The 15,156-nt window shown below is 33.3% G+C and overlaps 1 protein-coding gene across 2 annotated transcripts in view; it reads right to left on the bottom strand.

Moving 5' to 3' along the window:
- The window catches only part of ATF2 (activating transcription factor 2), an 87,501-nt gene that overhangs the window by 25,486 nt on the left and 46,859 nt on the right, over nucleotides 1-15,156 (bottom strand). For both annotated transcript variants that reach the window (XR_011377584.1, XM_030851450.3), the window contains exons 6-10: nucleotides 14,299-14,417; nucleotides 14,031-14,159; nucleotides 10,708-10,886; nucleotides 9,070-9,184; nucleotides 6,710-6,796 (exon numbers count right to left, since the gene is read on the bottom strand). Coding sequence is in view for 1 of the 2 variants with exons in the window: in XM_030851450.3 (XP_030707310.1) it covers nucleotides 6,710-6,796; nucleotides 9,070-9,184; nucleotides 10,708-10,886; nucleotides 14,031-14,159; nucleotides 14,299-14,417 (629 nt within the window). In the remaining variant the exon portion in view is untranslated. The remainder of the gene's footprint in view (nucleotides 1-6,709; nucleotides 6,797-9,069; nucleotides 9,185-10,707; nucleotides 10,887-14,030; nucleotides 14,160-14,298; nucleotides 14,418-15,156) is intronic.

The following is a 15,156-nucleotide window of genomic DNA, read 5'->3' as shown; positions in this document are numbered from 1 at the left end:
AGGACCAGAAATTCTGTCTGTTGACTCTTACTTCACTGAACAAACATATTTTAAATAAAAGTTTTTCCAAACTAGAGCTTTTGTCTAATATTAAGTATTCTAAGTATATTTTAATAATCATTAAGAAGAGTATTAGACATCGGTCAGTCCATTACTAAGATAAAAATTTCTATCAATAGAGAAATCTAGTTAAGTAAATAAAGATTGAATACTCAGAGAAAGTAAGTAAGATTTAACAAGTCTATATTCTCTAACATGTACAATAAAAGCTAGGCATAATTTTAATTTTAAACTAAAGGTATACAGTGAAAGAAAACTAAAATCTTTATTACTACATTTCTAAGCAGACTTAGTGCTTTAATGTTTAGAGTTAAAATTTTAGTGTTGTAAAATTCAACTACTATGTTGAAAACTTTTTTCTTAGAGATTGTGTCAATTAAAGAGTAAATAGTCTGTTGTGCTGACCAATCTGACACTCATCTTAAGAGGTAATCTGCTAAAAATAATTCGTTATTCAAATTCTATGTTATATGTTGTACCCCTGAAAACAAATTTTATCACATCTGTCAGAACTTGGTAGGAAGAAACTACTCTATCATAGTTCAAAGAAAAAACACAATGTTCTCTAGAAACAATGTATGAAAAAGTCAGATCCATATTTCATATGTGCCACAAAAGCTCATCAGAGTAATAACCCTCCTTCTCTGGGGTGTTATCCTACCATCTGCTGCTCTATTACTTATCTTTATTTTGCAACTAATTAACAGCATAATCTTCTAAATTCAGCAAGTTAATTATCATTATTGTAGTCTTTGCAGCATCATCAGTCCTCGTGAAATCTTGTCTCCCCACCCCCAGAGAACATATGAAAATGAAGTACGTTGGGAGAGAGTCTGTTTCTTTGGAGTGGGCTCGTTAGGTGTTTGCTGATTAGCTTGGCGTGCAGAGGCAGGTCAGAAGAATTCTGCTGAACATGAGGTTCCATGCAGGGCCCAACTAAGTTAATGTAGGTTTCTGAACATTTGCCAAGATGCCCTCTGTCAGCGCTCAGTAGAAACCCCCTGCAGAAACCCTACTGGCTACCCACTGTGTGCAAAGATCTCTCTCAGTTTGTCACACAAGTCTTAAAGGAATGATTCTGGGGAATACTACTCAAATAATTTACTAAATCTTCTTAAACAAAACTCCTGGATGGTTAACATTTTCTTATTTAGAAGTTACTTTTTTTTTTTTTTTTGCAGTACGCGGGCTTCTCACCGTGTGGCCTCTCCCGCTGCAGAGCACAGGCTCCGGACGCACAGGCTCAGCGGCCATGGCTCACGGGCCCAGCCGTTCCACGGCATGTGGGATCTTCCCGGACTGGGGCACAAACTCGTATCCCCTGCACCGGCAGGCAGACTCTCAACTACTGCGCCACCAGGGAAGCCCCAGAAGTTACTTTTTGATTACAAATATTACATAGGAAATTTGTTTTATTAGAAGAGTAACACAGATAGCAAATATCTGTGGTTTAATGTGCTTAATGACCAACAAAACCCCTAAACCTAAATCTGGTGAGATCCAGTGAAATTTTGTGAAAATAGTAGATAATAGGAATTTTCCTAGAGTATTAAAAAATACTAGGTAATCTTGTATTTGTGGACCACCATATATATATATTTTTAAAAACTACGTGCTTACTTTTCCAAAGACTTAACGTTTTTAAAAAACAAAACATAACAAACACAACTTGTCCTGAAGAAATTTCTTTAGCAAAAAAGAAGGATCTTATTTAAATATTTATAGTAGACACAAACACAATGCATATAAATCTTCCTGTGAGCACTGGGCATCTGAAAATCAGGGCACCACAAAAGCATCCTTGGCTATCTTAGGATACAAATAAGTTTCTCTTCAGCTGTAGTGCGCTACTCATTCTTATGTGTTCCAATGCTGCCATTTCTCAAACATTATTTTTTAACCACATTTTAGCACAATCACCATTGCTGCACTATTTAGCATGTCGTTAACAGACTGTGACCACAAAAGTCAAACAAATCCTTAACAGAAATGCAGAATCAAGCAGGGAGGATATTTAAAATATTTTCAAAGAGTTGAAAACAACAAAGCAAAATCCACTTGAAGCAGTGAAAGAAGAAATTATAAGTTTTGCTGGGGTGCTACAGACTGGTAAACAGTCAGAAAAATTATTTAATGTGTAATGTGAATCTAGGGGATGTGAGCTGGGAACCATTCATTTGGAGAGCATGGAACTGGAATTCTATCACTGATAGAGAAAGAATTAAGTCCTATGATCGTTTATCTGATCATTAAGAAACCTCTGTGCAATGGGATATGAACCTAGTCTCAACTTTCTCCAGTTAGAATTATACAATTACTTATTTAGTAAATCTTTTTTTTAGCCCTTTGATGTTTAATTAAGTAATCAATGACACTGACATTTTAATCTAAATTTACAAACAATCTGTAACTATTTTGTATTTCATGTTACAAATGTATCTAAAATAACTTGCCACATAGAGTAAGAGACTGCCCTTGGATTTTAGTTTTAAATGTTTGAGATTGATTTAGTCCTGTGATTTTAGTTGGAAGAACTAAGATAATCTTACTAAGCCTCTTAATAATACAGGAATATTGAAGAGAACCAAACCCTCATTATATCTATAATTTAATTATTTCAGTTATTGAAGTACTTGGGGAAGTTTGTTAGACAATGAGGTACCTATAGAGAAAACAGGATATATTAAGTTTAAAATGAAGTTTAGTATGTTTAATTTTATTTTAAGCCCTTTAAAAGTGATCGCTGTACAACTCGATTTATAAATTGGCCTTGAGAACTTAGGGAAGAAATAAGTTTTTGAATTTGTAACTTTATTTTTAAAAAGGAGACTCTCAATAATGGTTTTTGTGCACAAAAGTCACCATCAAGGGTATCAAAAAACTGAAAACAAGAGCCAAACACCTCATTGATACAATATAATCCTAACTGCCATACCTGTTGGGAAAAAAAAATCAATAACGGCATATTAAAAAGATAAGAAGACTTTTTTTTTACTCTCTTGATGATCATTGGAAACATTTGCAAGAAAAATCTCAAAACTTAAGATCACGTCTGATGAATTTCTTAGTACCCAAGAAATGTTTGTTAAATAAACAGCAATCATTAGAAATAACTGTTAAATGAGGCTGATGCAAAATAAATGAACATGAATTAAACTACAAAACCCAAACTATTTCCGGGTTATTCCCAAAGGTTGGTAGATTTGTTTTGTACTTATACCAATATATAAGTATACTTGATAATGATGATAATGAAATTCAAGCACTGAAAATTCTTCAATCAAACTGATTCACTGGACAATCAAATATACTAAAGGTGGTACATTACCAAACCACAATGTAATTTAATTAATATAGAAATCAATATGAAACAGATAAAAAGCCCTGAAATATTTGGAAATTATATACTACACTTTTAAATAACCCACAGTTCAAGGAAGAAATCACAAGGGAAATTAGAAAATAAATAATAAAAGTACGGCATATCAAAATTTGTGCACAGTTATAGCGTTAAATGCCTATATGAGAAAGGTAAAAAGATTTAAATCAATAATCTAAGCTTCTACTTTAAGAAGCTAAAAAAAGATAAGCAAATTAAACCCAATTAAGTAGACAAAGAAAATATTAAAGATAAAAGTAGCAATCAACGGTAATACAGTATACCATTAAGAAAAATAAAGGCAAGCTACAGACTGAGAAAATATTCATGATATATATATATACATATCTATATACAAATTTGTATCTAGAATATATATAAAGAATTCCTATAACACAATAGTAAAAGACAAGTAACCAAATTTAAAGAATGAGCAAAAAATATCACAAATAATGTCTGGCTGATTGGAAATGTAAATTGAAACCAAGAGATGCTGCCACAATCTCCTAGAATGTCTACAATGAAAACAATAGATAAAACCAAATGTCCGCAAAAATGTGGGAACAACTGGAATTCCCATACACTGCTGGTAGGAATGTAAACCTTTGGCAAAAGGTCTGGCAATTTATTATAAAGTTATATGTATACCTACTCTCTGACTCAGCAATTCCACTCTTAGGTAGATAAACTTAATGAAAATATACATCTACAAAGGGAGTTATACAAGAATGTGCATATGAGCTTTATTCACAACAGCTAAATACTAAAAACCATTCAAGTGTCCACCAATAGGAGAATGGATAAAGAAATTGTGGTATACTCACACAATGGAAAACTACTCAGCAATAAAAAGAAACAAACTTTGATACACGCAACAACATGGATAAATCACATAAACATATGCTTAGCTGAACACAAGAGTATATATTGATTCCATTTACATTGCTGGTGACAAATACAAGAACAGTTGGGGGAGGTGGACTGATTGGGAAGGGAAATAAAGAAACTTGATGGGTAGATGTTAATGTTCTATACCATAATAAGGGTGTGAGTTACATGAATGCACTTAAACTGTACAGATAAAATCGGTCCATTTCAATCTATGTAAATTTTACATTAAGAAAGCCTTATGGGCTTCCCTGGTGGCGCAGTGGTTGAGAGTCCGCCTGCCGATGCAGGGGACACGGGTTCGTGCCCCGGTCTGGGAAGATCCCACATGCAGCGGAGCGACTAGGCCCGTGAGCCATGGCCGCTGAGCCTGCGCGTCTGGAGCCTGCGCTCCGCAACGGGAGAGGCCACAACAGTGAGAGGCCCGCGTACCGCCAAAAAAAAAAAAAAAAAAATTGAGTGAGGGTAGGGAGTGGTCTGAGGTACAGATAAAACAAGAATGGCAGTTATATCGCTAATAATTGAAGCTGGATGATGGGTACATGGGGGTTCATTATAGAAACCTATTTATTTTGTATGTGTTTGAATTCTTCCATAACAAAAAGCTTAAAAAAAAAAAAGGAAATGGACTAATTTCTGAGTCTTTTTAAATTAAAAACAGGACAATCTTATTTACTATCCCAATTAAAATAGGCAATCACCTAAATATGGCTATTTTATATGTTAACAATATTCTAATAAGAAATTTAACTGGACTGTTAAATTTAAGTGGGGCAATCTGTGACTCCCCATGCTATTTTGGGGCTTTCAACCAATAACTTTTTCATATATAAATTTATGAAATATAGCTTTGGTATTTTTTTTAATATACAAGCATACAAAACACTTTTATTCTTATTAAATTTCTTAGTGATTAAAAGAAAAAGTTATTCAGGGAAGTTTACTAGTTTCTACAAATATGGCCTAATCTCTTATAGCCAAAAGTATTTCTTTAAATCTGATTTTTTCCATTGGAATTAATTTGTGGGAAAAAAAAGTCCACTGAATATGTAAAAATATTTTTAGATACAGTGTACAACAACAGGATCTCTTTAACTTCTATTTCTACTCTACTCAGTTTCACTAATTGAACTTTTCATTGTAACAGTTATGTTTAAAGTAGGAAGTGTAAAACACATTCCCAGTGAAGCTCTTCTGCTATTAAGTGGAAAAGATTCATCTTAGTTATTATTTCCATGCCTTTGACCTAAACATGCTGTTATGTGAAAAATTCCCCTCCTGGGTTTTCAAGTTCCCTCACCACAATCAATAACCAGCTAATTTTAATACTCTTCAACCAACTATTATTCATTCAGATGGTATATAAGTTTTGCTGTTAAAAAAAAAAAGTTATCCCATGCCAATTTCAGATTGATTATTTGCATTAATGGAGAATAGCAGTAAAAAATTTAAAGCCTTGCGATAATATTGATACATAATGGCTTTCATGTGTACAGATTTATATTATTAGTATAGTGCCTAGCATAGAACTGAAACAAATAATAGGTGTCTAAAAACTATCTATCGATTCATTGGTTGTAGTTAAGAAGAATTAGCTTTAAAGTGTGTTAGACTGTAGAAGGGAGAATTACACTTATTTGAATAAAACCAACCCCCCACACTCCCCATCCCACAGCAGCAGCTTCAGATCTTCTACCAAGAAAATTAGCAAGTTAGTAGGATTTGGAGCTAAGAGAGACCCCAGAAATCAAAGTTTAACCCCTTTATTTCACAGATGAGGAAAATGAGTCTCAGAAAAGTTAAAGTGGGTTGATTAGGGGTACTGAATAGCAGAATCAGGATTAAAATGAAAATACGTCTCTTGATTCCTACTCTGTAGTTCATCCCTTACCACCAATTTCTTAGTGTCTGAAACATAACTCAAAAATATGCTTTCCGTTTATATATTATGTGTAATGTTTACTAACTCATATACTATTTCAGAATTCTAGTTAATTCTGTTCTACTCATTTGTATGACTGTATACAACCACTCATTATATCAGCACTGCCTTCAGATGATTACTTCTAGTTTCAGCTGCAATATCTCTAGCCTCCAGCAGGGGGAGGATTTATCTAAAAAGCCACACCAAAAATCAGACAAACCAATGACAAGAACTAGAACTTTACTCCCAATCCATTCATTTGCTTTAAAGTATCAGTAGCTTGTCACTATGCTAATGAAAGCTTTCCTTTTCCAAATTTTCTGGTTCTTCTGTAATGTAATACAGTCCACGATTTTATAAAATTTGATCTAAATTGTGCATCTGAAGTGGGCTTTAATGGAAAAAACTAATTCGAAACAGGCTCAAGAAATGTATAGAACAAATAAAATCTTGCTTACCATTTTTGCTTCTGACTGTACTGGTTGAGGAGAAGAAGGACCTGGAATTCCCGGAACACTAGGCACCATGGTGACTGGTCGAACAAGCTATGCAGAAGATATTGAAAAATAATTGCTAGAGAATATATTCAAAATGAGATTTGTACTTTTATTTGCACAATGGCTGCTATAATAATTTACATATTATAATCAATATAATACATTTACATGACAATATATTATACATTAATAGAAAATGTATATTAATATAAATATAATTGGTATAATTATTTGAGACTTCAGAATTAGAAAACTGTATCTCTGTCTGAACCCTTATTGATCTTAATCCTGATTTATCCTTCAAAAGTTGTCAATTGGGGCTTCCCTGGTGGTGCAGTGGTTGAGAGTCCGCCTGCCGATGCAGGGGACACGGGTTCACGCCCCGGTCCGGGAAGATCCCACATGCCGTGGAGCGGCTGGGCCCGTGAGCCATGGCCGCTGAGCCTGCACGTCCGGAGCCTGTGCTCCGCAACGGGAGAGGCCACAACAGTGAGATGCCCGCATACCGCAAAAAAAAAAAAGAAAAAAAGTTGTCAGTTGTTCTGAGACACTCACTTTCCTAATCTTCAATTTTCATAATTCCTTTTTTTAAATGACTTCTTCTTATAGAAAATAATATTTAAAGTGATGGATTTCTCACAGATCTGTCACCCTTCCATTTTGAATGTGAAAGGAAAGAATGTTAAAACTTGTATAACTAGGCATAGAAAGTAATTTCAACAATGAACTTTGCTTTTCTAAAATATATACATATAAAATTTCTAAAATATACAATGAAAGTTCTTTGATATATTAATATAAAGCATGACAAAGAAGAACCTGATTACCTCTAATAATTCCTCTAATAATAATATGTAACAGATTTTTCTGGTTTTTGCCTTTTTTAAAAAACCTAATATCAACACTGAATGATTAATTATTATGTACCTAAAGTATACCTCTTTTTCATTTCAGTTTCTCTCATCACAGTTACATTTAACGGGATAACCATACAATCCCAGATACAGGACAAGGATGTTTCCCCCTTGAAAATATCCTGAGAAAAGAGGAAGTAATCACCTTATATTCGAGTCCTTATAAAATATCTCATTCTGAACAACAAAGTTCTGTTTGAAGACAACATATTATCTTGAAATTATTTCAATCAATGTTAATTTTGGATACTTAGAAAAGGTCACTTTGGAAGAACTAGTTAATAAAAAAAGTAAATATTTAACATTAATTTTAGTATTATTTCTGAGGATATAATCTCACCAAAGTGTTAGATGTTACTGTAAAGAGGCTTTTAAAACTAATTTTTAAAAGCTATACAATAAGTGATTATATTGTACTGATCAGAAACAACTATCTACAAGGTAAAAGAAGAAACTGTCTTTTTATTACATGAATGAATATTAGGACTTGGTGTAAGATTCCCAGGATTACAATAATAGATTAAACACAAGTGTTAATAGATTGTGTTAATAGATTGTGTTAATAGATTAACACAAAAGTGTTATACTGAAACTACTTGGGTGAGGATGAAAACAATGTGTTTTGGAAAATTGTGTGAGATTTCTTAAAAAGTGGTTCTAATGATGAAAACTTGAATGTTGAAGACACATTTGAAGAGTCTGAATAAACTTACGAAATGTGAGAACAGGAAAAAAGGATTATTTCTAACATATTATTCCAAAGAATGTGCTTCTAAATATTCACTATGTTATTAAATATTGTAAGTACATATTTAACTACTGTCTATGTCTTTCAAAATTTATATATTTAACATGCCCTCAAAAAACTTTTCTTATGCATCTTCTCTTTAGGAAAGTGGGGACTATCTATTGCCCATTCTACTAGACCATTTAGATTTTCACACGCTTGGGACAGCAAAGGAATTTTGTAAACCCAACCTGACCATAATATTTCACAGAGTGCTTTTATAAACAATTTCTATAGTAATCAAAATAACATGGAGTTACCTGATAAGTGTTCCAGTATAAATGTCTTCTTAAAGAATAGAAATCTATGTTAATATTTGAATTCTACAAATCTAGCAAATTGAAATGGGTTGAATATGGAATAAAGTTCTTAATACTAAAAATAAAAGGAAAACAAGATTTTTAGGATGGAAAAATGTTTTCTATCCAATTGTGTTTGCCTTGAAAGGTAAATGCTATCACAATAAATATCAGTGAGTAAATACTGCTCACCACTAAGTATTTTGTTGAATTCAGTTTCATAAACTAATCAAGCAGCCCCCCCTTGGGCTGTATTTTCTGATTACAAAGATCGGTTTTACTATAAAGAAAAAATTTTAATAGTCTAAATTTCAAACTTACTGGGACTGCAGCTGGAACATGCACATTCGAACTTGTAATTGATGCAGGAATAGCAACAGGCATGGTTTGTCCATTAGGAAGATGTAACAGAAGAGGAAATGGGCCTGGTACAGGACTAAGGAAAACAAAAGAAGGGCAATTAGAGAAAAGAAATCCCTATCAATAATCTCTAAAAATACAAGAGTATTTTTACTCCTATTATTATATCATTTAAAAGTAAATTTTCCAGAGAAAGGTAAACACTGTATGATTTCACTTATATGTGGAATCTAAAAAACAAAACAGATGAACAAACATAACAAAACAGAAACGGAGAACAGACAGGTGGTTTCCAGAGGGAAGGGTGTTGGAGAGATGAGAGAAATTAAGAGGTACAAACTTCCAGTTACAAAATAAAGGAGTCACAGGGATGAAATTCAGTGTGAGGAATACAGTCATTAATAATGTTATATCTTTGTACAGTAACAAAGGCGGTCAAAAGGTACAAACTTACAGTTATAAGATAAATAAGTACTAGGGATGTAATGCACAACATGATTAATATAGTTAACACTGTTGTATGTTACATATGAAAGCTGTTACCAGAGTAGATCCTAAGAGTTCTCATCACAAGGAAAAAATATTTTTTTCTCTTATTTTATATCTGTACAAGATGATGGATGTTCACTAAACTTACTGTGGTAATCATTTCATGATGTAAGTCAGATCATTATGCTATGCACCTTAAATATATACAGTGCTGTATGTCAATTGCAGTTAACCCTTGAACAAGAGGGTTAGATGCACTGACACTATGCAGAGTCGAAAATCCCAGTGTAGCTTATGGTCAGCCTCTGTATCTGCAGATTCAACCAACTGTGGATTGTGTAGTGTGGTAGTATGTACTTGTTGAAAAATATCTGTGTGTAACTGGACTCACGCAGTTCAAACTGGTATTGTTCAAGGGTCCACTGTATATCTCAATAAAACTGGAAAAAAAAGAAAAAAGAACTGCAGCTCCAGCCCAAGAAAATGCCTATGTGACAGATGGAAACTTGATACCATCTTTCTCATAACATGAATAAAATACCCACAGAAAATTATTCATGGTATATATACACCACTCAAGTAATTAAAAACAAAACAAAAATCTTCCAATCACTGCAAAGCACATCGTAAAATTTAATTGTTTTTAATTGCATCTTAAATGCACAATGTACGTAAGCAGTGTAGAGAAAAAGAGGAAAAAAATGGAAAAAGTTATGAATTTACTTAGGACAATCTCCAACATGTTAGTTGAGAAAAATTCTTATCAACTACCTGTAAGAAATGAAAGAAATGTTACCTGGTGATAAAAATAATCTTATGTGTTTTGTGTGAAATAGCACGAAAATAAGAGACCATCTTAAAATCACATTCTATGTTGATTTGTTTTTCAAATTAAGTTTTAGATATTTATTTTCTAATTTATTAGATACTATTTATATTTATTAAAAAGACTACCCAAGCATTTTTTCCGAAAATCAAAGCATGCAAAATACTATTAACACACACACACACACAAAGGCCACAATTAGAATAATTAAATATCTTAGGACAAATCATAACAAGAAAAACTTAACAATTCATATAATTCAATGATTGGCCCAAATCACTTACACGATTGGCCTGTTGGAGGACGGTGCCTGTGTGATTACAGTACTTGAGGTTGGTGAAGGTACTGCCTGCTGAATAATTACACTTGAGTCAGAACTTGTAAGCAGCACATTGGGAACCTGTAATGATGCTGGACGAACGATAGCTGATGTGGGCTGTGCAGTTTGTGTCAATGGTACTTCCTATTTAATAATGAGATAGAGAAAGAATGTAATTTAAAAATGCAAGTCAACAGAATATAACACATTTTTAAAAACAAACATAATACTTAATATACCCCAAAGTATATTAATATTTAAAGTTAATTAAAAGAAAATTGTAGAAGCCACTGTAAAGTTTCAGATGCAATGTTCATATTTTAATTTAAAAACATCTTGAGTGGTTTTTTCAGTACAATTTATTTTACCATCAATCTAGAAATAAGTTAGGCTGGGCAACTTGGCTATATAACTCCATGAGAATTTAAGTTAAAAAACAGAAATACAACTCCATTCTCATGGAAGCATAGAACTTAAAATCCAGAAGGGATTGCCTAGTCCTACTCCATCATTATACTGTATAAAGAAGAAATAGGTCCAGGAGACTGTTTTATAGTTGATACAAATTCAATAATAGAATACTTATAAAATGGTACTATAGTAAGGGCCCAAAAATGTTAAAATTTTTTTAATACAAATATTTGCTAATTTTAGGTAACTATCTCTACATTATCAATAATTTCTCAGTATCAAAAGGCCGAGTAATATTGATACCTTGAATGTAAAAATAAATAACTATTGGAGTAACATCTTTCCAAAGTAAAGGAAAACACAGAACCTCATAGATGGTCTTTTCCCCAGTTTTACAGATTAGAAAACAGAGATTATCCAGGACTCTGTAACTAGTTACTGTAAAAATTGGGTCTACTATGTTCTTTGAATTGGCCTTTATACTGCCATTTATTATCAAAATCTTATTAAGCTATACAGGAAGAAAGACAAACTAGTAGTACTGGGACTTCATTTATTTGACAAGTTTGAGAATTTACAACACACCCTCAAGGCCTAGTGGGAAGAGAGACAATAAACAAGTAAAACAAACAAGAAAATTTCAGACTGTAATGTGTTACAGACTAACAGCAAAACATAAGAAATCATGAAAGATCAACTGAGGGAAGGTTGGAGTTGGCTCCTTTGATAGCATAGTGAGGTAAGGTGAGCTTCTTTGCAAAACAGCATTTGAACAGGTACTGAAAAGATAAGGAGGAGAGCATTCTAGGGAAAAGGAAGCAATACCAAGAGCAATGTCTTTGAGGTAGGAAAAAGCTTAGAATACCTGATGAACATCCCAGAGAATGGCATGAGGTGAGGCTGGATGGGTAGGTAAGTCCAGATCAATGAGGACTTATAGAAGGAGTGTGTTACCTTAAATGCAATGGCAAACCATTGAAGGATTTTAAGCAGGGAAGTGACATAATGTATTAAAAATAAAATAGCCTATGGAAAATAGGTTGGAGATGGAAGTAGAAAGTCCAGGTAATTGTTAAAAATTATATTAACATTATTAATATATTAATTATATTAAAATTATTATATTAATATTATTTGTATTTTAACAAATAATAATTGTTAACAATTATTAGAAGGTAATCGTTAACAATCCAAGTAAAAGATAATGATGGATTGGACTAAAGTGGTGACACTGAAGATAAAAGAGATAAATTAAGGATATATTCAGGAAGTAGGTCTAGTAAGATTTGTTACTGGTTTCAGTGTGAAGGAAAAGAGGGAATTAAGTATTCTTTATTCTTGGCCTGAGCAACTAGATGGATGGAAAGAAGTTTTCCCTGTTTTACCGAGACAGGGAAAACTGTGGGAAAAAAAATCAAGGGCTCTAATTTAGACATACTATGTTTAAGATGTCCATTAGACACAGAAAAGGAAATGTCAAGATGGAGCTGGATATGAATATGGAAATCTGGGAAATACCCGGGTTGATATAAATTTGAAAACCACGAAGATGGTTTTTAAAGTTATGAGTCTGGATGAGAGCACTTAAGAAAAAAATTGAGAAAGAAAAGAGAAGGGGGCCCAGAACTTGCTTTTTACAACTTGGAATGACTATGCCATGCCCAGGGGGAACTAATGACTGAGGAATGCAGGAAGAAGAAATACCCCTAAAAGAGGCTAAAGCAGCAATCAACAGGAAAAAACTGCTGAGTGTGAAGGGACTGAAATACTTTCTAGGAAAAAGATATTTATATCAAAGATTTAACAGCATTTCTTATAATTGTGATAATGTGGAAACAACCTTTATGTCCAACAAGAACAAGATAAGTAAATACATTAAGGTAATGATAAAATAAAGTGCAAACATTAAAAATTATGACTTTGGAAAATTTTCTAATGCCATGGGAAAATGTACATTAATGCTGAATATCTAAAGCATGATATAAAAAAGTAAACTGGGACTTCCCTGGTGGCACAGTGGTTAGGAATCCACCTGCCAATGCAGGGGACACAGGTTCAATCCCTGATCCGGGAAGATCCCTCATGCTGCGGAGCATCTAAGCCCGTGCACAACTACTGAGCCTGCGCTCTAGAGTCTGACAGCCACAACTATTGAAGCCCGCGCACCACAACTACTGAGCCCACGCACTGTAACTACTGAAGCATGCGTGCCTAGAGCCTGTGCAATGAGAAGCCTGTGCACTGCAATGAAGAGTAGCCTCCGCTCACCACAACTAGAGAAAGCCCGCACACAGCAAGGAAGACCCAAAGCAGCCAAAAAAAAAAAAAAAAAACCAAGATTCCTCTTTGTATCCTATAACTATTCACTTATATATGTATATTTTTATGTATAAATGCATGCATATATCTAGGAAAAACGTTTCAAAATACTAGTAATTCTTATCAGTCAATTATGGGCTAAAAGGTAGTTTTTTTTTTCTTTCTTGTATTTTTCTATGTTCTTAAACTTTTTATAATGAGAATGTACCTTTATAACAAGGAAATGAAAAAAACACAAAACACCTAAGGTCAAAGCATTTATTCCTAGGTAAATAGTTACTTTTTCTGCCTTACTTCTAGCTCCTCTGCCATGGCTCTTCTATTCTCCCCAATAATTTTTCTGTGTGTAACAAAAAACGAATTATCTATAAAGGTACAGTCTTCTTTCCCTGAAATTTCTGAGTATTCACAGGCTTTCACATATAATAAGACTATTACAACCTGACACTGATTTATGTATAATTTATTACATTAACATTTTATGTAGATCAAATATTAGACTTAGCTGATTTTTTTTCCACTTAGTTTGTGTTTCTACCATAAATACAAATTTCTAACCTTCTCATCACTGGTAGTAGACTCTGGGTGAGGTAAAGGACTATCCTGGTGAGTTGTTTCTACAACAGAGGGCTCCTCAATTTTGCTTCTTACGATGGGTGTTGCAAGAGGAGATAAATCTAGAGGCATCTAAAACACAAACGTTAAAGAAAATGTTAGGAGTTTAAAAATAGCCAATCAGTATATCTAAAATAAGAGAGCAGGGAGTGAAAACTATGATTACTGTTCTGTCAGAAGCACTGTTTTAATTTCATAGTTAACAACATACTTTTTTAATGTCGTCTTCTGAGGCTTTCTTGAATTCATTCTCAAATGGACTTGCCAACTCATTAAACAAACCCACTTCTTCACAGTTTTTCAAGAACCTTGTTGGTGTTGGGGTCTGATCTGAAATAAATGTCAAGAAGTAAACACATATATTTAAATATCATACAGGACCCTAAAATATAGCTAGTAAATTAACAAATTAGCAGGACTGGTTCAGTCAGCTGTTAATTCTCTTTGGAAAGACCTCTTCCTTTAAAGCAAACAAAATCTGGTTAAGTCTTTGTTGCAGTTTAAGGTATTTCCTCCAACTTTATGAACCATAAAAGTATGAAAAGAAGTACTTCTTGTTCCTTAGTCCACACGTTCTCTCTGAGTGACATAAACACCCGCTACTCAGAGATCAACTACTGTCGTTATCTAACACAAAATTTAAAAAAAATTTACACTATTAAAACTTACAAATGCATAAAATACATGCAATTTGGGGAAAACTAGGACAACAGCATGTATATTTGCTTTAACTTTGCCCTTCCACTAGTGTTCATAATCTATTATGAAAGCAAGCTTAAGATAAAACAGTCTTTAGTAGGTAGATCAAAATACTAGAAGAAAAAGAAGGTTAAAACAAGAGCCCCCCGCAAACGAAAACTAAAACAAAACCCTCCTTTTTAAAGCTAATTTTCTATTTTAAAGCATTTTTCAAGCTTGGTATGAGGGGCTATGTAAGAGTTATATGTCTAACGTTCTAGCTTAATTCCTAGGCAGGAGAGAATTAGTCAAACTCTGCTTTCTGGAAACTTGAAACATTTTAACTACATTTGAATATGTACTCACACTAGGTGCATTAAAACATGTACTG

The sequence above is a fragment of the Globicephala melas genome, chromosome 7 (assembly GCF_963455315.2).
Source record: "Globicephala melas chromosome 7, mGloMel1.2, whole genome shotgun sequence".
NCBI classification, from domain to species: domain Eukaryota; kingdom Metazoa; phylum Chordata; class Mammalia; order Artiodactyla; family Delphinidae; genus Globicephala; species Globicephala melas.
This window is presented reverse-complemented; position numbering and strand designations above follow the sequence as displayed.